We start from the raw sequence: 26,101 nt of genomic DNA, 5'->3' as shown, positions 1-26,101 counted from the left end.
TTCAGTGAGAGACTGAGATTACCAAAAAGCACCACTGACCGACCGACACTGACTGCCTGTGGCCATCTCCCTGTACAACTCCTCCATCTAACACACTGTGAACCTTGCAATAGTTACACCCTTTTTACACACACTCTTTTCTACTCTGGAATATTCTTGTCAATTTTCTTGATATTTATTTATAACCACCTCTGTTAATCCTTGATATTTATAATTGAGTGATCTGTATATATTAGTGCTATTTCTTAAATGTGTAAAATCTGTAACATAATGTATTGTTTGGAGTTTAGTCTGTTACTGTTACTATTTTTACCATTTCTTCTTGGAGCAACTGTAACCCACATAGTTTCCTTAGGGATTAATAAAGTATTCTGATTCTGATTCTGATTGTTTCAGGACACATGACCTGCCATTATCCAGTGACACATCTGCTTACCTGTATCTTTTGCTCGTTTCTCCTCCTCTTCTTTTCTCTTTTTTCTAAACTGAGCACCTGATGGCTTTGAACTTTTCTTGTCCATCTTCCATTGGTTTTGATTTTGCACTCCAGTATGAACACCCATCCCCCAACTCGAGGATCACCACAACATAACCTAATAGACCTACACCTTAGTTCACAGATTCACTTTGTCTAGGGTTTATTTCTGGGATTTCACACAACCCAGGATTCAAATCATGAATACATAATGGGCTTGGATTTACAACATTATGAATGAAATGTGCTCTATTTAGAAGCAGCAGGGCCCCCTTCCCTTTCGACAGGTTGTGTGTGAGACTTTAAATCATTAAACTGTAAATTATACATTTTAAATTGTCTTTGATCCCTTTACCCCGAGTCCTAAAGTGTACATTTATTTTCTTACTCTTCTTATATATATTGTTTGTTTACTTGCACTGCTGTAACTGGAGCCTCGTCGTCTCGTCTCTATATACTGGACTGTATATAGCGGAGATGACAATAAAGTTTACTTTGACTTCAGCAGCAAGCAGGCGCACTGAGGGCTCTCGCGCTCACTTTTTGCATATAGAATTTCGAAAAAACATCAATGCAAATTATAAGTCTGTATCATAATGTCTGGTGTTTGTTGGTTTGTTTTTATTTTGTTTTATTTTGGGAGTTGGTTATTAGATGCCGCTCCAGCCAGCCAGTAAATCCCCCGCCGCCCCGCCCTCCCTGTGCCGCAAGCAGCAGGCGCACCTCGCAAACAGAGGGCGCCCTTACTCCCAGAAAATGGGCGATAGAAAACCGATTGGTGCCTGTGCCATTCCTAATATACGCTTGCATGATGTCGGGGCAGCATGAGTACGAGTAAATTTTTTTTTTTGCCGATGCCCGTGATGCCGCCCCCCCACCACGATGCCGCCCCGGGCAACCGTCCCTGTCGCCCGTATCAAAAACCGCTACTGTGTCTAAGGACAGTACTAGCAAGATCTCTGCTTATGACCAAAAAAACCCTGCCCTTTCATGTTAGTGGAAACATGCACCATGTCGACCAATCAAAAAATTATATGGCAACATGACATTTGGATGTTTAGAAAGAGGGGGAAGACAGCAAAAGAGAGAGAGGGGGCAGAAAAAGCGAGTGAGCGAGTTTTGAGATGTGAGAGATTTGTGACGTTTAGCATGTGTGTAGTTAGTGTGTAGTGTTGTGGATAGTTTTGTGTTGTGTGTCAGAACAATGAGGCGACTGCTGCCTCCAGGTCAAAAACAGGATGAGTGATACACCTGCTGCTGTCAGGCCTGCAGGCATCAGGCTGTGATGTTCTCCTTTATAGTGGACAGAAATTATTACACAAATAATTTGTGTGGCATCTTATTGAATGCAGAACACCTGATTGTTATGTAAATAGTTTGAAATAGTTAGAAAAAAAAAGGTAAATGGCTGCAAATAACTTTGTTTGCAAAACTTTTAAAATTGACAATTTATATTTGCATTTAAAGTTATGAAATATGATTCAGTAAACATGTTTAATATAACTTTTTCTACTCAGATTTTATGTTTTTTGTCTGATTTTACATCAATTGTGTTAAGACAGTATGTCAAAATGAAAACATAACTGTAAATTCAGACACGTGAGGTTGTGCTGAAAAGAATGATACCAAACAAGGCAAAGTAAATAGTTTTTAAAGGTGAAATGTAGACGGAAAATCAAAAGTAGTGCCCTGGACCCCAGAGGGTTAAAACATTTTTTTAAAGTAACACAATAGTTACTTTCAAGTAATTAATTACTTTTAGAATCTTGTAACTCAGTTACTAACTCATTTACTTTTTTGAAGAAGTAACTAGTAACTATAATTAATTACTTTTTCAAAGTAACTTGCCCAACACTGGTTAGGGCTGATATCAGAATTGATTTATACCTACTACTTGTACTGACAGGGTGATACAATCAAATTCTTTATTTATAAGGTATTTATGCACTTCTTGGTGCATGCCTATATGCTGAAAAGTGAACTGTTTTTGAGGTCTTACTAATTTTAAAGATAACATTGTGAATTGAGTACACAGAGTTCTAGTGGAAGTGAAAATCAAAGAATTTCTCAGTGGAGATCAGAGAGTGTTTATAAGGACTGCATGGCACAAAGCCAGCCTATTCCTTCCTCTGCAGGTAAAAAAGGAAACTCAGACCAATGTGATAGTAAAGCCAGCTGACCAACCTTAAAGTAAGGACTGACACCGGGTGCAAAGGTGGAGAAGCTCTTCCACTGACATCTTCCTCTGTGTGTTCGCTTGCTGTTGACATGTGGAGAGCTGTCAGCATGTCCTCTGGTGATGATGCTTCAAGGCTAGGAGCTTTAAACATTGCCCTAATGTGAGGCAGAGACAATCTGGCAATTACTGGAACTTGTGTAATTCCCAAAGAGGTGCTAATCTGATTGGAAATGTGGTCAGTTATACAATATAAACATGCAGAAAGATGACTGAGTGGATGGTGAATTGTTCAAACAGCTCTAGAGCACACACCCAAAATTGAAAAACTAGAAGTTAAACATTTTTCATTAAAATACAACCAGAAGCATTGAAGAAAGCAACACAGCGGCATTAGTTTCTTGCCTGAGAGCTACCTGGCAGAAAGTAAAGCTTTGAAAAAATACAAAGCAGGAAATAATTAAAAGACTAAAGCAAGTGGTCAACACTCAGAGTTTCTCTCTTTGAGCTGCCAAAGACAGTCCCAGTTTCTTACATGGCCCCTTGGGTAAACATATTTACCAGCTCGGTTTATGCTAAAAGTTACTGTGTAGCATTTCTGATACCCTTGAAACACTCTCCAAGGGTTAAACCAGCTATACCTCCTGCTTATCTCTCACCTGCCTGGGAATTATTTAGGTCAAGACTATTGATAATGTAGAATCTGCAGAGCAAACAGATACATTTTTATTGGATCTTATAGATTAGTTATGGTCTGACTGTGACATTTTGTGATGCGCAGTTAAATATAGCTCTTGATGGAGATTTATGAAATGCTCACAAAGATGTGATGCTATCAGAAATGTTTTTATTCGCTTCTATTTACTGCCCGCTATGCTGTCCTACCACAGTCTGTGTGTGTGTGTCTAGAAAACACTATAAGCTATGGATATAACATCTTAAACCTCCCCCACTGCTGCTTGATGATAATCTTTGCTCTGAAGTGTTTAAGAAGCCAATCGAAAAAGAGCGAGAGTCTGCTGAATGTTTGACAAGGTTTCATTATTTTCTCTGTAATGTTTAATGTAAAAAGAAATTGATCATTTTTATATTTAATGTTTAAATATTAGATTGGTTCCCAGCCTTTAGGCCAAATGTCTTATTCATATACAGCTTATAGGAATGTTTACATTACATAAAATGCACGCCCTACATAGACTGCATATACTAGTTGCAGTTTCTCCTTTAAGGCTCCATCTGGTTGAAATTTTGATTGAAGAAGCAAATTTGTTGTAGCTGTGTGCGACTTTTAATTTCAGCAACTTTCCGAAGGCTCTTTTCCCTCTTCATTGCTCCACATCTCCTCTGGTGGATTCACATGTCAAAATGACGACAATGAAATATATTCCTTGAAAACAGAGAGTGTCTTGTGGCAAGACGACTCTTACACTCAGTGAAGAACTACCTCAGCTTCACATCTCTCTTGAAATTGGCTGCCTCTGGCATCAACTGTTCTGTTTTGTGCTGGCTTGTTAGTGTGAAGGTTCAGTGTTGGTGCGCCCTTCTGTTTTGCTGTTTCAAGTGTGACTACAGCCTACTACAACTACTCCTGCCAAAATGTAGAATATGAAGAGTTACAGGTCAGATTCAGATGTTCTAATGGGCTAGATTTGGCCTGCAGGTCTTTAGTTTGACATACACTCTAAAGCAGCATCTGATTTTGAATGGATTTGTCTCTAATTTTAAGGTTCCTAATGTAAAACAAAGAACCTTTAGAAGCATCTAAACACATTTCATAATTATCTTTTATGTTATTATTATGATCATATTTCTTTTGTACAAAAAACCCTTTAAATATGTGAACTTTTATTGTCAAAGGGAATTAATGCACGTATGAGTAAGTTCTTCATTTTTAAATCTGCTGATGTAAATCGAGGTTGTTGTTATTTTTTGCTTTGTCAGCATCACATTCTTGAAATGAACGGCATTCTTTCCTTTCATAAATCATAATCACTGTTAAGTGGCACCAGTCTGTTTGTAGCCTCCTCACTTTGATGCCTCCTGTCTTATTATAACAGGAGACGTTACTGGTACTTCTTTACATCAAAGTGGATTTGTGTTGAATTACCCTTTCAGCAGCAGGTGTGCTTTGGAGCAGGAATGTGAAGCAGCATGACAGTCCAGCTGTGCCCCGGGCGTGAAAAGGTGGTTGCTACGAAGAAGAAAAAAATTGCAGAATGCTATTGTCTTGGAGATTGTGCCAAGGAGGACACACATTTTGTATTTGCAAAAAACACAACAACAAAAAAAACTGCATTCACAATGCATTGTGAAAGGGATAAGGGTGTTTAGGTGAAAAATGTTGGTGTTAAAAACCACTCTGAACACATAATTATACAAACGTGACCTTTTTGCATTTGGATGTTTGCTGGCTTTTTCCCCTCTTCTCATACTGTTTCAATAGCGTTTGCTTTTACTTTTGCAAACTGCAAGGGAATGAACACAACTGCACTTGTCATGCAGTATTATAGAGGACACTTAACATTTACACAATACCACACTTCTTCAGCCAGCAACAGCTATGATACAATTTCAAAACGATTCTGTCCAGCCATTGACTTTAGACTGTGGAGTGGTAACAATGTGATATCAGCAGCTGCCTGAAAGGGGCTACTTGTTTCTGCTGCCAGCTGGGAAGGCTTTGCCCAGTTATGCCAGATCGCCCCAGTAGAAATTTGTTGCAGCGGTAATTCACCTCTGCTCAGTGAGGTTATTTTCATCATTTTAGGGCCCCCAATAATATTGATCTTGCAAGTAAATTGGCTTTTTTTCACCCAGCTGCACGAGGCACTGTGGATAAAATCAAAGCCTGCTATAGTGTTTAGAAAATAAAGGTAGTTGTAGCTGTGTAGTTGGTGAACTTTACTGCCTTTAACTACAGAACAGTTGGCATTGCAGAACAGTTTTTCCACCCCGGTGCAGCATTTTTTATTTTCATTCATTTATTCATTTTTTTTTTAAATACGTGGTTTTAAAATGGGTTTTATCATTTGCATTTACATGTTATGATATGAATGTGATGCTGAAAGTATTACATAAACATACGTGTTTGTTTTTGTAGTTATAGTACATTTTCTCAGTATAGATCAGATCTGGAAGTTGATACATACATACACTACAGCAGAACACTAAAAGAGACGTCTAATACTGTGGAGTCTCTGAACAGTGATTACATGAGGGGAAGAAAAGAAAAATCTGGAAAGATACATTTGCACTGTGGATTTCACCTTTTTTTTCTCATTTGCATTTGAACTGTATTCTTTGCAGTTTTTCCTGCAAATTGGTTTAAAAGGCCCAAAAAGATAAAATATGGTAATTCTGCTTTCTCTAGCTGGTCTCTTTATTCATTTATGCTTCCTCACTTCCATAGCTCTGCACCACTGGTGAATGTGTGTGGGATATGCCCTGGAGCTGGTTGCTATGGAAAAAAACCATGGCGTAAAATATGAAGTTCTTGAGCAACAAGCTTGTGTGTTTGTGTAACAGCAGTGTAATCATAAATCATGTTTTAAGGCCATATCCATACGTACTGTCATATACATATACTGTGTATATTCTCATTTAATCTCTTTCCAAGTTTATAAAAAAACGACGTCATATATGTGAAAATAATTCCTGTAAGTTAAATTTCACTGTTTTAATGCTTGACCCCACAGCTTTTATACTCCTTGATCAGTATGACTTCAAAAGGGACAGTTGTCCTTAATATGGTGATTTCAAACACACAGTGGCTGTGTGCACAGAAGCACCACCCAAATGCTGCTGCAACCAAATGTTTTCAAAGGACAACTAGTCAGAAAGGGAGGTGAACTATGATGACTTTATTCAGTTGATCCAGTATATGATAAATAGTAATGTATTCATAAATAAATGAGAACTCAGAAAGTTGGACCACATCAACATACCGAGTTAGCAATCCAAGATGGCAGCACTGAAAATAAACAGTACTGTAAAGTTTTAAATCTGTACTGCCACTGTTGTGTATTTTTGATTCACTAAATAAGTGATATGTAAGGCACTGAATAGTCTATATCCATGACGAAGCACAAAAAAGGTTTTATAAAGTATTGCTATTGATATTTGAATGGCTCTACTAAGAGCCAAATGTTCTTTTTCTGATATGTGCTAACTCGAGTTCTAACACCAGAGTTCTGAGGTATCTTGAACATGCCATAGGGCTTTTCAGAGCCAGTATAGCTTATCACTGGGTTGAGTGGACAACCCATGTGGCATAAGGTCCAGGTTTGACTCCACCCTGAGGCCGTTTAGTTTCTCCTAGTGTTTCTGTCTTCTCTCCACTGTTTTATTGCAATGAAGGTTTAAGAGCCAATTTAAAAACAGTAAAGATAAGAACCCAGAAATTAGCATCATTAGTGGAGTCAGAAAAATTCAAAATGACATCATGAGGATGGCAGCAGCCCTGGCAGCCCCTGGTAATCATGGTCAAACACTTGGTAATAGCAATTCCAGGGTGATCCTGAGCTCCTGGTGAATGGGTTGAAGCCCACAAAGGTCCATACATGGGTGGCATGGTACTGTGTAATTATGCAACCCTCATCCATGAGCAGACCGAGTGTGAGCGCGCAGTCTTATCTCGATCTGTCCTTTCATCATCATCAACATATAGTTGTTTATAGCAATTATTGGTCTTCTGATTAACTCAGAAGACCAACTCAAACTCACCTCAGCTGCCACCCCATGTGGGAATGAAAAGACTGAACTGGAAGTGAGTTCAGTCCTTATATAATGTGTGCCAGCTGAGTTCAGGGTAGTCCAGCTTCCTCCCACAGTCCAAAGTCATTCAGCTAGTGGGGTTAGGTTAACTGGTGATTCTAAATTGCCCATAGGCGTGAATGCGAGTGTGAAAGGTTGTCTGTCTCTCTGTGGTCGCCCTGTGAAAGACTGGCAATCTGTTCAGGGTGTACCCCACGTATGCCAGGTGGGATAGGCTCCGGCCCCCCATGATGCTGAATTGGATAAGTGGAAATGAGTGGACTGAAAACTATATTCTTTTTTAAAAATATGTATATATATATATATTTATTTATTTCTATTAACCCTGCTTTGTTCACTTTGTTTATTAAGCTGTCTTTAACTGTGTGCCTGACACACACAGATGGAAACTTGCTTGGAAGCACAGAATGTTGCGTAGACCAAGTGATTTGTTTTTTTCACTCCGGTTTTTAATGTGTGATGATGTTTTCAATGTTTAATGAGATTCTCACTGTACTGATTAGCTGAAGTCCAAAGTACAGAATGATTTTTGTTCTGTAATGATTAAGGGATGTAAAAATGTTGGGTCCACTGACGTGATTAGGTTAGATAAAACAAGACCAGTCAGCATTTCATACTGCTCGGTCTCCAGCACATCTTTTTTTGTGTAATTACAGCTAATTAAAAAACAATTTTTTTCACGTAAACCAATATAGTTCCAAACCTTTTTTCACATAACATACCCACACTTCTTTTTGCTACTTTTAGCTGTTTACCATATCTAATATTTTTCAGATGTCAGCTCATCATTTTCTCTTAATGAATATGTTTACAGTACCTAAACATTCAACAATCACTGTAAGCAGCTTTAACTGTTAATGCTTAACTTTAAGGTTGATTATTTCTTGAATAGCATTTTCACTACTTTAGTTACTAGACCTAACAGTTGTTAATTATGTAACAAGAAATCCCAACTTACTGTCCATAAGCTAGCAATTGCTGCTCATTTTAATCTCATATTTATGTTTGTATCGTAATCCCTAGTGCATTCCTATTGTCTGTTTTAACTTGTGTAGATTAATCTAATTCTGAAAAGCTGTAATTTGTATATATCAGGTAAGTCAAGTTATTAGTACCCACACTTACTTCACTTGCACTCCTGTACTTGTACCCCTGCGTGGTAATAACTGCTGTAAATGGTAAAGAGTAGGGAAAATTGAGTAATGGCAGCAGATGAATGAAGATATATGAATGGAAAGACCCAAAATTGATATGGTGAGTTGCATTATCAACGACCGATACCACTGAAATGCTGTTGAGAAAGACCTTTGTTTTGTTTTTACTTTTATGACCTTCATAAAATAGAAATCCTAGATTGAAATTTAATGTCACTGACTTTTATTGCATTTCCACAATTTTCCACAACTCCAGACTATAGTTGATATTACATTTTCACTTTTCCAGCACTCTAAAGACACCCTAATACTTTTCTAATGGGTATATTAATTTTTTTAATTTATGTGATGCTGGTCAAAACCATATGGAAATTTGCAGATTCTTCAGGAACTGCAATTCAAAAAGTTGTGCTATTCTGCAGCACCTCCATGTGTCCACGATTCATCACTACACCCTCCTGTCTGAGTTTGGCGAGTCCCCCTGTTGGCCAAGAAAAATAAACCCTGCCACTGACTGCAGCATCTCAGTAATGTGCACTGCAGGCTCAGCCAGATTTTAATTAATCATAGCTATGGCAACTAGCGAGGTGGTAATGCATTTGTATTTGAGTTTGTGCGTGTGTGTCTTTTCCTGACGTAGATATTGTGGTTAAATAGCCTAGCAGTGAGCTTTTAAGTGGTAATTAGTCTCAGCTGTTGCCATGGTCACAGGAATGAACCAGTGGAGGTGTGTGTGTGTGTGTGTGTCACAGGAGGCAGTGTGACAAATAGAGAACAAGAGCATCTTATGCCTCCTCATAAAGAGGCTGTTAGGATGTGATGTGTTCACAGTAGTCCCTCCAGCTTTTGGTTTACATACACAGATTAAAATCATTCATAAGGACTGCCAGGAGTCACAGTGACACAGTCAGCCTTAGTTTCCATGGGAAGGCATTTCAGTTTGAACACGAATTCAATGTGAATCAGCTGACTGTTTGTTCACGTGTTGCTTATGAGGAGCAGAACAAAGGGCAGAAGACAAAAAAAGCACTGCCATTTAAAGCTACAGTTGCTTTTTTATTTGATTTGCAGCATCATGTAGCTCACCATTTCCTGCTTGCTGTATTTAATTACTGGGGAGTGGGGGTGGGTCTGAATTAGAAGTGATGGCACTGCAAAAACTAATTTGTGAGTGAAAGATAAAACCTAAAGAAGACAGAGAAGTGCGAGCAAAAAATCGCTTAGAAACGGTGAGTCACATACATTTAATCCGCTAAAGATAGATACAGGACTCACACACTGTATAGCACCTGACAAAATGACACTCTCATTTAACATCTCTGCCTCTCTGCTGTCTTTCTGTCAGCAGGGTGTGAGGTATGTGCGCACATCAATGTCTGTGTGTGGGATGTAATTCCTATCACACTGTTTGAACCAAGGGCAGGGCTTCAACCTCAGACAGGAAAAATCACAGCAAAGTCATACCTGGGAGTACGCTTTTCTCAGCTTGGGAAAAATTCAATGACTGCACTGAAAGTGTAAGAGCTGGAAAATCACACAGAGGAAAAATGTAGGAAATAACTCATCTGTCCACACTGGGTTTCGTGCCTCTTATAAGCTGTGCATCTCTGTCTGTATCCCTTGGATACAACACAGTTTAGCAAAGCTGGAGACATATAGTGTGAGGGATTTGTTTGATGTCTGGGGTTTATTAAGGCAGTGTTTGTGTGATCTTTAGCAAACATCTCAAATGCCTGTCTGTTTTGCTTTGGAGCTTAAAGCTTTTAAAAAACATTTTTGTTACATTTTTCTTGTTGGTTTCTTTCACAGCGGTGATGCTGGTAAACCTCGCTCCATAAAAGCACAGTAGACGGGGCATCTAACTGATGCAAATTTGCAGCTTCCACCCATGCTTAGTCAGACAGACATCTTTTAGTACATAATAGATTAAGCTACTATTTAGGACTTCTTTTTCTTTCTTTCTAAAATGTCCATTTGCATCCACAATGTGCACGTGTGCATGTATTTACAGTTTACGAGTGCACAAATAAAGCTTTTCTGTGGTTTGGAGGATGGAAAAAAACTTTAGTGTATTGAAGCAGTCCATCTGGTTCCCTCACTGGGACACTGGGACACTGTTTCATCCAGCATGACATTTTCTAATCCAAATCATGTTTTATGCATGCCCTCTGATGGCCACTGAACAATGAGATAGAAGGACTTATGTTGATACAAGAACTATGTATGTTTGTGTGTGTGTGTGTGTGTCCCACATGCTGATTCCCCGGTGTGTACCCAGTTTTACACTTCCCTAGTTCTAAAGACGCAGAAGAACCAATACTAAAAATGTTGCTATTATAAATGTAACCAAATTATGAAATTGTGAATTTAGATTCCCCTACATTTACATCTACGAGTAAAAAAACACTGCATTGTTCCCCTTCTATTGCTTTTGGGGAATTAATTGAAGGTGCATATTAGATTCAGTCACTGCTGGGCGCAAGCAGTTGTGCCCATTCACTTTTTATTCTTTTCATGTGTAAGCTTACACACAGTTTCTCACTGTGTTTCTGAAGCCGTGAGATTTACTTTTCAGTCACACTCACAAACACACACATAGTCTCTGTTTCTCTCTCCCCCTCTCTCCCTCAAAGATTTACAACACCCCTTAAAAGAAAGATGCCACTGTTTAGACAAAATGCCTCACAGCAACCTTCAGAGGCAAGCTTTTTTGGTTTTTAGCCGCTTGCTGTCGCTCTCGATTTCTTTGAATATCTGTAGGAGTAAAAAAAAGAAAAACCTGAGGAGTCTCCATCTACATCCATCTATAAATAATTATATCATCCAGCGAATTGCAGCTAAGCGTCAGACTGCTGCTGATTCGTATCAGGCCTCGCTCGGCCTCTTGCAGACTCAAAGTGGGAGTTTTCTCTCAGTTAGTTAACGCGTGTAGTCAGCTTTTCCGGCAGTGTGTTCCACAGGAATTATCCAGCGCTTTTTTACTGGGTTTATTGTAAAATTGAACAATCAAATGTTATCTGATTATGACTGAGATTTTTTCTCAAGTACATGGAAGTAGCTTGATTATGCTATCCGCCCTCTTCCATGAGTGATAAGAGGGAACAAAAGGTTGTCTGCTTGCTTTCTTGCAATCTTTTGTTAGAGCGATTTTCTATTATATGCACTAATAGAAATCAGTTTGTTGTAGAGCTGTTTTTCTTATGCCAGTCATGCCTTCATGTGTAAATGCAGCATTGTCCTATTATTCAGAAGCTCTTGACAAAGAATGGTTGACAGTCAAGCATGGCTGAGCTTCCGCAGCCCTTTCTTTCTCTGCAACATCAAGTTGTACTTACTCACAAGATGTTGCACCATCCATGGAAGGCTTGTTACTCTACTGTTTTATCTTGCATAATTAAAGCTCTTAATCCTGATGCATACAGGGTTTTTTTTTTAAGTTTACACCAACATATTGGCTACACAATCCCTTGGCTCTCAAAAATGTGGCAGCTCCCTTGTGTGATGACATAATGTGGATCCACTCAGTGACTCACTCCTTAGCTGAGGCCTAATTACCTCCTTCGGAGCCCTCGATTCAAGGCTGACTACGTCATGAAAGTCTCGAAAAGCTGCTGGAAAATATAGCTTTCTCTAGTCACAATCTGGAGGGCTACAAACGCTGCACAGCACAGCATTTTTTTGTTTTGTTTTTAATGGTGCATCAAACAGGTCCTGGGCTAGATTTTTGTGATAAGGTTATGAACCACTCCTGAATGGATCGCCTCTAAAGCTGGACAAAACCACGTCAGTTTATAAATAATGGAAACCAGGCGTGACCTCTGTAACATGCTGTTGTGCAACACCTTGGAGACATGATTTGCACAGTGAAACTTTAAAAGCATAAATTTGTCAAAATACTTGTCCACTGTTGGCAATTAACTATCACCTATGCTGTACATTCTACACATTCTTCCCAAATAAACTCATAAATTTCCAACTTTGGAAGTTGTACAGTGCACTAACCACTTTGTATTTTTGGGAGGATAGGAATGCAACTGCTATGGTTGTGTACTTTGGCGCCAGCGCAAGGACTTAAATCTCAAAAGTGCTGAAAACAGCCCGATTCTCTTGCACGTTAGCGGCGATGTCTTCACTGCATTCAGTGGTTCATGGAACTGTTGCATTTGAGCACTGTGCTTTTTGGTTGATTGTTTCTGTCACTCATCAGTTAACTTATGACCTGCATGGCTGATGATCAGGCTACTATATTATTAAGGCTGTGCACTCCGCAGCTGTGCTGACGAAGTCTGACGAAGGCAAGCAGATACAGGCCAGAGATCCATTTTCACATCAGTGTGCCTTCTATGCCAGGACCATTATTATAATTACTGATACTGTCTGGCCTCCTGTTACCAACAGAAAAATGCCTCTGGGAAGAACTCTGCACAAATTCTGGACTTAAAAAATTTAATTTAAAAAGAGGATCTTATCATTTGGTTTTTAATGCGGTAATGGTTGTAAAGCCAGGGGGAAAAGATGAGGAACATGATGGAAGAATGGATGGAAGAAGGAAAGAAAGAAAGAAAGAAAGACTGTTTGCTGTAGTCACTAGGAAAGTCAGGCCTCTCAGGACCAGCGCCAGACTTCAAAGTCTTCCTCTCAGCATCAAATATTTATCACAGTCCTGTGCTTACACCTGTTCCTTAGTGGGGTTACTTGTTTTATTTACTTCCACTTTTATCACACCAGCTGACTTGCAGAGAGCACACCATTAACCACAGAGTGAATTAACAGTTCAGTTTATTGACTGTCTTTGACATTTACCTCCTTACCAAGGCTTACAATGCAATGCCGGTTTGCCATACATTATAAATCTCTTGTGCTGTCGTTCTTGGACCCGAGGTGTATGTGAGTCAGTGCCTTGCTCGTGGGCTCAGACAGAGCTGTTCCATTACTGTGTTGTCTTTCCACCAAGATACTGTTACCAGGAAGATAATGCAGGCTGGCATTCTTGGATATTTTCTTTCTTTCTTGAGCTACCTGTTATGGAAAGAGAGAAGGAAGAAGAAAGAAAAAGAGGAGAGGAGAAGGCAGAGAGGAAACTGGGAGCAACCGGGGACCAATGCAATTACAATAATTGTATTTTCAAATGAATTGCAAAACTCAAAACCCAGCGTCTTGTGGGCTGTGAGGAAAAACTACTACTACTACTCGTTCTTTTCTCTTTAAAAGAAAAAGACCTTGGAATGATGATTGTGTAATTTGCAGAAGAAACAGCAGCAGCCTTACTGCCCAATTCAATATAATTCAAACAGTCAACGTTTCACCTGGTGGTTTGATATAGCAACATGTCACTCCTTTTCCAGGGCCAAATAACAAGCTTCCATGTTCAACAGGAAACCAGAATTCTCCTTTATATTCTCGGCCTTCATAAAAAACATACACAAACGTTTTGTCTACCATTTATTCAAACATTGTTTGTGGTTTCTGACGCTGTTGGAAACGACTACATAAGGGATTGATATGTGTGGAATTTTCTGAAAGCTGATATTAAAAAAATTAGTTTACTGAAACATAAACAACAGGCAAGGTGAACCACCTTTGCAACATGACATTTTGGAAAGGCCATACCGTTACAGAATATAATCAATCTTTTTATTGTGCTTTCAGTAAAGCAGCCGCAGTGTGCTTTAATGCTATTGGCTGTACAAGAGGATCAAATATGTATTTATTCATTTATTTGACTGACCGGTTGTATTTCAGACTTTCTGTCAGTTTTAGTTATATAAGGGCATGCTGTTAATACACATGCTGATTTCTGTCACCCCACTAACTAATTTTTCTTTACATGTAGAAACACAAAGAGTGAGAAATCATAAGCAGAATTCATGTTGTAATAACAAGCAGGGTGTTGTGTTTGAAGAATATTAAATCCAAGTCATTCATTTTTATTTTTCAAGGAGCCAAATTCTGTCAAGATTATTTTTAACGCATCTTATTTCTCAGCTGGCTTTTTTTCCCTACCAGTATTCGGTGTGGTGTTTGTTTTTAGACTTGCAATGAATAATTGAGGGACGATGCTTGAAAGCCTTTAAAAGTAGCTGCGCTCTTTGTCTGTCTTTGAGTAACACTTTGCACAATAGTGAACTGGAGCTTGAGCATGTAACAAAGATCTGAGCCCTGCATCAGCCATAAGTTTGTGTGCGTCCCACTTCCTGGCTATTTAGGAGGGAGTCAGAAGGCAAAATGGTTTCATTTGTACCCACTGGAAATAGATTTTCTCCCCCCCAAAAAATAATTTTCAGGATAGCTGCAGGTCATTTTCCACATGGCGTCTAAAAAGAAGATTTCTGCGTTTTCATACTAAACTCACTCCTGCACCAGGTTCGAAACAAGGAAGCCACTTGGTTTAACTGTCTATCGATGGACTCCTGAATAACCCTGGGAGCACAGTCAGTGATGTGTGTTTGTGTGCTGACAGTGAGGGGCTGCAGACGGAGGGAGGAAGCAGATGTGTGTGAGAGAGGTTCAGAGCTGTGGCACTATCACAGGGTGCCTTTGTCTGCCCGTAGAGAGTGTTGAATTAAAGGCTGTTAACACTAGTCTGCACAGTCATATGCTAATGCCTCTTACTCTGAAAGAATAAATAAATTATGGGCCAGAAAAAAAAAAATCTGAATGCCTGCTTATCATGCCTCATACAACACAGATAGTGTGCAAGAAAGATACAGGGAGTCTGCGTAAAGAGAGAGCGAGAGAGACAGTATGTGTAGGGCTGCATTAGAACGAGGGGGTGGCACTGCACAAAAATAGCGCTAAAGGAACATCAAAGATGCAAGACAAAAGGGATTCTCTATAACCTTTCTTACTTTTTGCACCTTTGACTTTGCACTCACTGCGAGCGTAGGTGATGTTGGACGAGCAATAATGAGCGATAGATTGGGCAAAGAGGCAGAGATCGAGATTTGGACCGAGAATAAGGAGGGGAGGGGGGATTTAAAGGGAAAGAAACAGAGGGAGATTTAGATAGAGCCTACAGAGTAAGTGCGAGGGAAGAGAGCCAGCGCAGAGAAGGAGCAGAGGCAGCGGATGGGAGAAGAGAAGAGGAGAGGCATTGACTGGAAGCATACACATGGAAGAGAGAAGAAAACGGCTATTTCATGTGTTCACTGTGCATGACTGAAGAGTGCGGCTGTCTGACTGGATTGTTAGTCATCTGCTGCCCCACAACTAGAGGACGTACAAAAAGCACACAGGCAGGCTGGGAATATAGAGCTGTGTGCAGAGGATGAACAGGCGGTGTGGGCTCGCTGGCTGTGATCGCTGTCCTCAGACCCCATAGCCTCTTCCACTGGTGCTGTTGCAGGCCGTTAGCCTTGCAGTTAGACAGCACAGTCATAAATACAGAATGAGCTCCAAGCACTCCTCCGACTGGATTCCCTACAGGTACTGTACCACATTCCTGAGAACACACAGAGGGGGCACAGTGTTCATCTTTTGAAGCATGTGTGATTATTTGAGCGGGTGTTCAGAGATCAGACTGATTAACAGTAACATCGAGCCGGTATGATGACAGAAAAGCATACAGTAATGTGTTTTTTTTTCTTTTTTTGTGCAGGTTTTTTTTTTTTTTTTTTTTTTAGTTTAGGTGGCGAGTTGTTGAAGAATCACCAAAACAAACAAACAAAAAAGAACAATCCCAAAATGTCAACTGCATCAACCTCTGATGATCTCATATTGTTTCACAACTGTCCATAATGTGATTCAGTGCTGTCTCTGATCAGTTTGGATCCAGTTTGATTGCTGTGCATATCAAAGATAGAGCCACGTTCACATTTGTACATTTATTAATGTCCACTTTTTTAATCACTGAGAAAGTTCTTCACGTGTAAATGTGCATGTTTTATGTCTCCTTTCTTACTGCATGTGCCAGTATGAGCTTCACTGAGCCATGCTGGTGGCAGTCATGCCGTTTTGTAGCTCTAAATCTCCTGTTATAAAACATAAGCATTTCAAGTGTAGTACGAAAGCTGGTGGCTCCTTCCTCTAATTGAATGCCCATTGCCATGGTTTCCCTTGCTTGCTTTGAGACCATTGGCTTATGGTTGCTATAAGTTACGGTGGCAATCCGCAAATTTCAGAATGAGACTGCATCAGGACAACAGCAGGAAGCAACCTCTGTGGGTTTTATTTTGAATAAGATTCCTCCTACTATGGCAAAGTTGAAACAAAAGCATTTAATGAAATGCAGTGAATGCACAGACTTAAATAGCTAGCAGCGCAAATTACAACTATCTCTCCATGGCCTCCTTATCACTTGACCAGAAAAGCTGTTAACGAATGCTAGGCAGCAATATTAAATACTAACTAGATATTAACCAGTAAAAGTATCCGTAGCAGTAACAGTACTTGTATATACTATTTGAAAGAGGTCATGCCAGTGAGCAGAATTTTGATTTCATCTCATGAAGCTGACATTAAAAATACATGGGCCTCTTTGCAGGGAGGGTTGGATACAGCAGCACTCTGTAGATCTGTTAGTTCGAGGTATAGAGCGCACAGAAAGCAAGTAAATCAAGGAAACATGTTGCTCAAACATCCACATAGAATTGGTGATGCTTAATTTGTTCTTCTCTGTGTATGAATTATTCATCAAATCAGGGTTGTAGTTTTTTTCCTCTAATGTGGGTATGAAGAAATTATGTTGTCAAAAATCTGTTAATGGTCCGATTCTATTTTTTTTACGTGACCTTTTCAGAAATAACCAATTTAGTAGAGCAAGACATGGTGTCCTATACCACAAAAGTACTTAAAAGCTTTATTATTTACATTCCCACCTGCAAGGTCAATCTACATCTGCACAACGCTCATGAGATTAATTTTCCAGAATTTCATGCATTTCACCATGCAAATGACAAAAATAATCTTGCTTTTGTGTCTCCATAATGGATTGCCTGTAGTGTTGCACACTGCAGATTCATCAGCCAATTACTGTCACATATTTTAAACCTGATGATGCATGCAAAACTATTTTAAAAATATGAGGGTCTCATAACTTCTATTCTGTTCTCCATCCAGTCCTACATTCAACAGCAGCTAAGGCGTCATTCAGTTTATTTATTTTTTTTTAAAAAAAGACTGAAAATAGGCAAGCTATTGTTTCAACGAAAATCAGAATCCTGGGCAGTGTACCATGGTATGTTGGTACAGATGATTTGAACCCAGCTGATTTATTGGCAGCCGATATTATCTTGCCACTCTATCAGTATTGACATGTTTAATGGTTAATAAATGAAAAAAAGAAGAAAGACCCTTCAAACATGTAATGAGCGCTTACATTGCATTGTCTGTTCACCAGAGTGCACTCTGCAACTTGCCCGTTTGCTACAGCTGATCCGAGCAGAGCCTAAAGGAGTAAATAAATAACTACAAATGACAAATGTTAGAGAAATCTGTTTATGTTTTGTGCATCTGAAAGAAAAGAATATATCAGAATGTTTGATTTGGAAATCACCAGATATCTGTATTGATATTTGTCTCAAAAATCCTGTATTGGTCGGGCTCGACAGATGATTTCGGCACTACTTCCACAATGTTAGCAACAGTACTTTACAGCATAAATATGTAAATAGCATACATTTGATTTCAGACGCAATTAATTCTGATGAATCTAGGTTTTCTTTATTCATCAGATAGAGCTAAGGTGCCTTTTTCCACCTTAGTATTGAATCAGTCCAGCAGCCAGTCTGTCAGTTTAAAAACCACAATAAAAATACTGAATTTATATGGCAACAAAGACTTTGCAAACTTGCATGCAAGTATTCAGGGATAAGCTTTTCATTTCCTTTCAAAAATTGCTGAGGTGCTTTTTTTGCACCTTAGTTTTAAATGATATTTTATAGGTTTTGTAGAGGTGATTTATTGCAATGGATAGGCCCGGATGTCAGTGCTTTACCTGGTCAGTATGCACTACAGAGGTGTGTTAAAGAATGACCAGGCTCTCCACATAATAATGAGATGTTTGACCTGCACTACAAAAGCACGTGTTCGTGCCATTATCTTTCAGTCTGATGCCTATTCACACTTGATCAATAGACACGGAGTGCTTTGTTTGTCTGTATGTCTGACAGCGTGTGGGAGGTAAATACTTTTTTATTGCATCTGTGTGGGCATTTGTCATCAAACTAGAGTCGGTGTCACAGCGCTATCAGTTTATTGAATGATTTTACATGGTCCACATTCAAGACTCCACTGACATGATTCTGACACATGAATGAAGCGTGTAAAAAGGTAAAAAGGTTCATCAACAATGCTCATAAAGGAACATTAGTTTATGCCCAATTACTCTATTGTACCTTCATGCAGCCAGTCATAGTGGGTGATGGAAAGAATTTCGTTGAAGTTTCTGGTAAGCAATCTGAGAGATTGGTTAGGGAAAAAACGAGACGAAAGATTTAAACTGAAATACAGGATTGCATGTGCTTTTAAATGTTGTAACTAAAAAATAATTTCTACTGAAGAAGAGATCAACCAAATTATGCAAATATACGTGCCTCATCATTAGTTGTGTGTCAGGAAAACTGGACATTTTAAAAATTTACAATTAAAAATGAAAAAAGTGCGATATTTAGTCAGAATGTGGGTAATGTTACTGTCACAGTAGGGAAAATAGTGGTGCAGACCTCGACAAGAACCAAATTATTGGGACCGTGTGCAATGAATGACGATTCGAAGATGGGTGGGATCCAGGTCTGCGGCCAATTGCAGCCATCTATCTATCTATTGTGAAAAGTGAAATGACCTAAAAAGCACTAAACTGTAACCTTTTACATACACAGAAATTCACATAAACTACTTGCATTCAGAGTCTGGGCAGAACCTCATAGATTTGCAAACTGACTCAGATCAATTGCAACATGTTTGCAATCTGTGCTTATAAATGGGAAGCCAGTTATTTACAAACCTTCAAATCTGTCTGAGAGTGATTGCAGCCAGTTTGTGTCAGACATGTTTAGAGAGAGGTTGTTTCCCACCAGGGGATGTGCACAATTGCCTTGCAATGGAAAGTGGTCGTCCAGACGTTGAGGGTGTTGCACACTCAAAAAATGCAGATTCAGTGTAGTCACAGAGCAACAACAGATTTTTTCTTTCCCTTTTTAGTATTATTAAAGCCATTAGAGACATTTCGAGGAATTTTGAAACACAGTATTGACTGTTATCACAAGGCCAGAGTGTAATCGAAAGCTCCAGCAAAACTTTACTTCTTCTTGATCAAAAATGTCAATCAGAAAGACGCTGATTTTGTGTAACCTTTCAACAGAAACAAACTTTATAACCATGTAATGATAGTCGTAGTCATACTTTGAAAAATGCTGCAGGGTCATTTCTATGACAAACTGAACTTGCTCCTGCTACAGGGTCTCCAGGTTGGGAGAGATTAAAAGGAAGCTTGAATAAAGTGACAGAAGAAGTATGTTTTTATGTTTATAACACAAAGCGATTTCAATCACAAGAGTGGAACGCCAAATCTGAGCTTTGATTCATCAAACATCAGAAGCACATTTTTCTCTCTATCCTTCATCCTCTTCTCTTCTACTCTTCTACTTTAGCTCATTCTCTCAAGCTGTGCTGCAGGAAATCTCCGCTTGCCCTTGAATTAGGAGCCGTGGATGTTTGTTAGAGGTCTCTTAGACGCCTGTCCAAGAGCTGAAGGAACAATCAGTGAGCCTGTGGTCAGTGATTAAAAGCTCTTGTGGTAAAGAAAATAAATAAAAAATAGAACCAGCTAATCACTGGTGCTGAATGAATCCCGTAGCTTTGTTAGTAGGAACTACTATTTTATTTACTTTAATAAATTATTGGTATTGGAGAGTATTGGAGAGCAGAGGGAAAGGAAGCACAGCAGGAGTAACAAGTTAACTTGAGTGGGGTTTGATCTTCTCCAGCAGTACGTATGAAGTCCTGATGCCTGTCTAAAATTTGCCTCAAATTTGCACAGTGTTAAAAATGTGTGATTAAAAAATCATCCTGTCGCTGTCTTGGAGAAAAACGTTTTACAAGAGCACAAATGAAAGGAAAGGTCAAACAGAATTTAAGTGCTGTTGGCCGGCTATGAGAAACAATGTTTAACAATGTTACCGAGAAATCTGGTATCTGTCAAATTATAACTTTGTTTGTAGAACACAAATTGTCACAAATACATTCATAATTGGATCTGTTGTCATTTTGCTTTTCTTGATCTGTAGTTGTTTACTCTAGTTACGTAGTGCTTTATGTAACAGGGGGATGGACGGACTACAACACTGACACAAGCATTGCGGGTTGCTTTAAATTAAAAGCTGTCGAATCATAAACAGGCAGTCTACAGTTAATTGCTGTATAAATGCTAAGTTTATGACCTGAATTATAAAACATGCAACTTCACGTTCCTCGCAAAAGGAAAGTTTTTTTTTAGCTTTATCTAAAAAAAAAAAGCACTGTCACATCATGTGGACTTAATTTCAAAGAATCATCAGATTAAAAAAACAACAACTAATGGACACATTTTAAAATATGTGGCTGAATATAAAGTGTTACATTGCATCTTCCTCCAGACCCTTGGCATACGTCCATACAATAGTCAAATAGCTCTTCTATTCTGAAGCCCTCCCGAAGGACCAAGCTCCTCATGCTATCTCTAAGGCTGAGCCCAGTCTCTCTATGGCGGCAGCTCATTTCTGCCACTTGTATCTGCATTCTCATCCTTTCACTCACTACTTTAAAGCTTGTAAATATAGGTGAGCGTGGGAACGTATATCGATCCAGATACTGACAGCTTCACTTTCAGCTAGAGCTCGTTTTTCACCACATCATTGCTGATGGCACACTAATCTGTCTGTTCTGGGTACACGAGACATGAAAACTAGCTGTATTCATTTACAAAAATATTAGGAACCTTAACCAAGAAGTTCGTAGACCCCCTTTTGGCTGCAGTTATAATTTCAAGTCTTTTCCAAGATTTACAAACCTCGATCATTGTTCGATTTAACAGAGAGCATCAGTGAGCTTCTATCTTCAGGTTTCTTTACAGATGTGCAGTGCTGTGTAAGTCTGGGCTTTGGTTGTAAGTTTCACAACAGTGTTATGATAAGAGAACTTGGAGTTTTCTTTAAGTACTCCATTTTACTCAATTCATTCTATGCTGTCAGCCTCTCTAAGCCTTCTGTGGAGAAGTAGAGCATCTCAATGCTGCCAGCCCAATGCTGCATCCAAGGAATGGTGTTAGCCAGAACATAAATCCTGTTGGTTAAACTGTTGGGTCCTTGTTTACCTCACAGACCAAGGATATTTGTGATCAGTTACAAAGTTTGTTTCTATAGTCACAAATCCAGGAAAATATGTATTTATAGTCTTGGTCTTTGTCTGGATGTCTGTACAACCTCTCTTGTGTCTCTTAGGTCATGTTTTGGAATTTCTTGGATTCAACTTGTTTTCTGTTAAGGATTTTTGCACCTTGTGGAGTTTGGCTTCCTGCCTTAGTTCCACATTCAGCTGCATTTTTTCCTGAACGTTGACAAGAAACTAACTGCAAATGGTCACAGACTTCATCCCCATCTTAGAAGCAACCATTTCAAAGGCAACAAACTCAAAAGTTAATCGCACAGTTTTGATTGTGCCGTGGCTTCCAACCATTAGCGTGACTGTAGCATAAACAGGGTTCTCCACACTGACAGTGCAACAAGTGTCAAAGCAAAGATAATATAGTTTCATAAAAGAGTTCAGCTTTAAAGTAAAGAATATAAAGTAAACTTGTTAAGTAGATTTCTTAACAAAAGCTTCCACTTTGTTATAATGGGCCTTTCACATTGATCTTCAGGGAAAACTGCAATACGAAACATCCATTTAAAATCTAATTTACAGCACAACAAATTTCTGATATTGATCATTTTTGCTACTGACAATAAGGGAGAGGAATAGGAAAGTGATGACTTGCAAGTAACCTCATTCTTCTGTATCTCCACAGTATTGCGTAACCTCCTCATACTTGTGTAACAATGCTCTCCACATTTTAACAAGCACTCCTCCTTTTTTCCCCTCCCTAAATGTCGAGTATAATCATGATAAGTGAGAAGTCAGCTGTTTGATATGAACAGCCTGTCACTTAGTGTATTAGCTCGTTAATAGCATTTGAATCGGTTTTGTTTCCGATTACTAAAGTAATACACATTGTTCAAATAAACATCGCCTTCCCTAACGTAATTATTACCTGGCAATTATTTTTTCTACTTTTGGTCAGTCATTACTTTAAGCTCTAAATCATGATGTGTATTGCCAACTATTCGTAGTATGAAATGTTATCAGGCTGATTAGCAAAGACTAATCGGAAGCTTCAGTCCTCTTATCATCTTATCAACAGTCTTTTCATTTTAAACACTTGATTGTGATTGAAGTGGGTTATTTAAAGATGAGTAAGTGGTTATTGGAGTATTGGTGGTAGATATAATATTAATAAGGTTTATGTCCATCCTCTTCCAATTATCTTTATCGGGGCTATGGAGTCAGGGCGTAGAAAGGTTTATATATTTGCAGACAAAGTGATCGTGCATATTCTTTAATCTAAAATTAACAATGCAGGCGTGTATTTTGTGCTTTAGAACGACACAATATCCCAGGGTGCCCATGCTATGCTGACCTTTAGGCATTTGCAGATGGCAGTATGTCATTATGTCACGTCAAATATTGCTCAAGTGAACAGTGGCGTTCGTGCAGACAGAGATACAGTATACGCCGGCTCTGCTGAGGATAGCTGACTGTTCAGCAAAGCATGCTCAGAGAATCGTTGGTGCAGGACGAGGTCAGGCGAGTGTGTAGGTTATTGTGTGGTGTGTTCTTGCAGTGAGCTTGTGCGACTTCCTTTTGTCCTTAGGGTCTATTTGCATTGCATCAGATACCAAATTCGTTGCAAAGGACACAGGAATGCTTTTGAGAGATATAAAACATTTCAGTGAGCATGGGGATAATAGCATCCTCTAAAAGACCAACACAATACCCTGGTGAAAGGCTCATCTACTAATTGGACTGTGACTAAAATACTGTAGCTAATATGGAGACTTCTTTATCTAGTTTGTGGTGATACAGGCAACACAAAGCCTTTTACTTTATTGAAGTCATTTAGTAGATTCCATTAGTGTCCAGCTTCCAGCAAAGCTTCTGGATTGCCAGAAGCTATCGACGGCAGACACATGCAGCAAGAGACGTTTCAGTGATTGTCTCCACTGTGAACAATGTGGTCAGTGTACCGGTGACTGCCTTATGTTACCTTTAAGGGTCAACTGGTAAACATGTAATGCTGGATCTGAAGCAATTTCTGTTTCAGTTTTATTTATGTAGCAGAAAAATCATCAATATGCCCCAAACAGCCTTTAAAACCCATCATCCTTAACTCGTCTGTTTTTACTTTTCTTGTGGCAGACGTTCCTCTCCATTTACTCAAGGATACAGTTTCTTAAGTGTTCTTAAGTTTGAGCCATGGATTCAACAAATATCCACAGAAATGTTGTTTGCTTCAGTAGCACTTAATCTTTGTTGACTGAGCGGAGTAGCTGTGTGTATGTGCGTTCAGTCGCTCAAGCTGTGTTATGCTTCCTCGTCACAAAACATTTAAAGCTTTGCTACTGCTAATTAATTTATGGAGATTATATTGGACTTTTGCCATTTATATTCTGTCCATTGCTAGGAAAATCAAAATGCATCATCAACATCACTTTGAACAATATTCAAATGACACCTCTGTTTATGTTTTTGCTGTATTCGCTGAGAGACTATCTGACAGCTTTCTAATAACTCCCCTGACAGTTATTATTGTATGGAACCTTTTTGAAAAGTGATTTAAGTGCTTAGTATGCTGTTATTTAACTTCTGCATGGTGTATCACGATAAACCACCCAGAGGATATAAGTATCTTTATCTAAAATGCTATGACACTGTTAACTCAGCAGAGCCATCTCCTTTATACTCGTGTTGCTGACGGGTGCATTGTTACTATGCTTTGTATCTGAAATATTGTTTTCATGTACTCTACACATTCTCATTTGGGCCGTGTCCATATTCGGTATCTGCAGCAGATACAGTTCTGTGAAAAAGAAAGATTTCACAGTACTCTTTCCAGTTCTGTGAAACATTAAGTACACTGCATGATTTAGTAGCTTGTAGAGCCACCTTTGGCAGCGGTTACTTGAAGTAATTGTTTTGTGTTTGACTTTATCAGTCTCTCTCATGATTGTGGAGGAATCTGTCCCACTCTTCTTTCTATCATAGCTTCACTTAATTTGCATTTAAATATATTTGTTTATGCATGGCTGTCTTAAGGTCTGACCACAGCATTTCAATCGGGGGCTGGACTTTGACTGGAACATTGTATCACCTTGATTCTTTTCTTTTTTAGCCATTCTGTTGTAGATGTACTTCTGTACTTTGGGGCATTATCCTGTTAGATGGCCTAATTTGGGCCAAGCTTTTGTTATTGGACAGATGGCCTCACATTTGACTTTTGTTATACAGAGCAATTCGTGGTTGACTCAATGACTGAAAAGGTGCCCAGACCCTGTGGCTGCAAAACAAGCTCAATATCAGAGTATTGCTAAAACCTCTTCTTTAAGAGGTGCTTGAAGTTGCTGATGACCAATTAATCAAATGTATTTGATTAGCAGAGTATACTTAGTTTTTCCTAAGTCCTGTCAAAGCTTTCTTTTCCACGTGACTGTAAGTGAAAGCAGTTTTCAATAACAAAAAATGTATGCATTATTTTTGTATCCTTCTCTGGTAAATGGTGCCCAAAGCATAATAATTATTTACATGAATGATTAGATTTTACTTATTCAGAGAATAATGACTTGTATTATGTATTTTTATTGTGAAGAAGTAATCACAGCAGAGAGGATGATATAGCTCATGATGTGAAAACAAAATACCTCGAGGCAGAAACACAGTCATTGTTTTGTGAAATTTGCGAGAAGCTTCATTAACATATAGTGTTTTATTAGGTAACAAGCTAAGACTTTAAGATTTCATGTATATAATGTTCTTCGAAATTCCAGGGAAACAATTTAATTGACTTAAGTAATGTCATTATTCTATTACAGATATAACAAAGAGCTGAAGAGCAGTTTAACCTAATCACTCCTCTTTCTTTGCTCTTTCTTAAAGCACTTTAGATGATGAGGGCACCAACCTCCGCCAGCAGAAACTGGACAGACAGGTAAGACTTTTGTGCCTTTTACTGTACTGATAAAAGAGTCACACCAAGGCTAAATCAATTACGGGAGGGCAATTTTTCGTGACACTAACTTCTGCTGCTGCATCAAGGGACCACAAATAGCCAGCTAGAACTTCTTATTTCTCTAAGTGGTATTCTATTAGTTCTCCCTTGTTGGTACCAGGCTGGGCCCAGTTTTGATCGACTTGAACAAAGTACTGGAAACATTCCTCAAAGATTTTGGTCTATACTGATATGAGAGCGTCACACAGTTGCTGAAGATTTATCAACTGCATATCCATGATGTGACT

General features: G+C 38.9%; 1 protein-coding gene across 4 annotated transcripts in view; it reads left to right on the top strand.

Annotated features, from left to right (window-relative positions):
- tub (TUB bipartite transcription factor) overlaps positions 1–26,101 on the top strand; it is a 56,694-nt gene that overhangs the window by 10,888 nt on the left and 19,705 nt on the right. For 2 of the 4 annotated variants that reach the window (XM_085269829.1, XM_085269828.1), the window contains exons 1-2: positions 15,284–16,003; positions 25,742–25,793. In XM_085269829.1, the coding sequence (XP_085125955.1) occupies positions 15,966–16,003; positions 25,742–25,793 (90 nt within the window). In that variant the 5' untranslated portion in view covers positions 15,284–15,965. Of the gene's footprint in view, positions 1–15,283; positions 16,004–25,741; positions 25,794–26,101 lie in introns of those variants that run through there. The other 2 variants (XM_085269825.1, XM_085269827.1) reach the window with 1 other exon arrangement.

This window comes from Mchenga conophoros, linkage group LG1, assembly GCF_057382185.1.
Source record: "Mchenga conophoros isolate Kocher_MC1m ecotype Shallow Benthic linkage group LG1, M_conophoros_male_GT1.1, whole genome shotgun sequence".
NCBI classification, from domain to species: Eukaryota; Metazoa; Chordata; class Actinopteri; order Cichliformes; family Cichlidae; genus Mchenga; species Mchenga conophoros.
The sequence above is the reverse complement of the archived record's forward strand: the minus strand, read 5'-3'. Positions and strand labels throughout refer to the sequence as shown.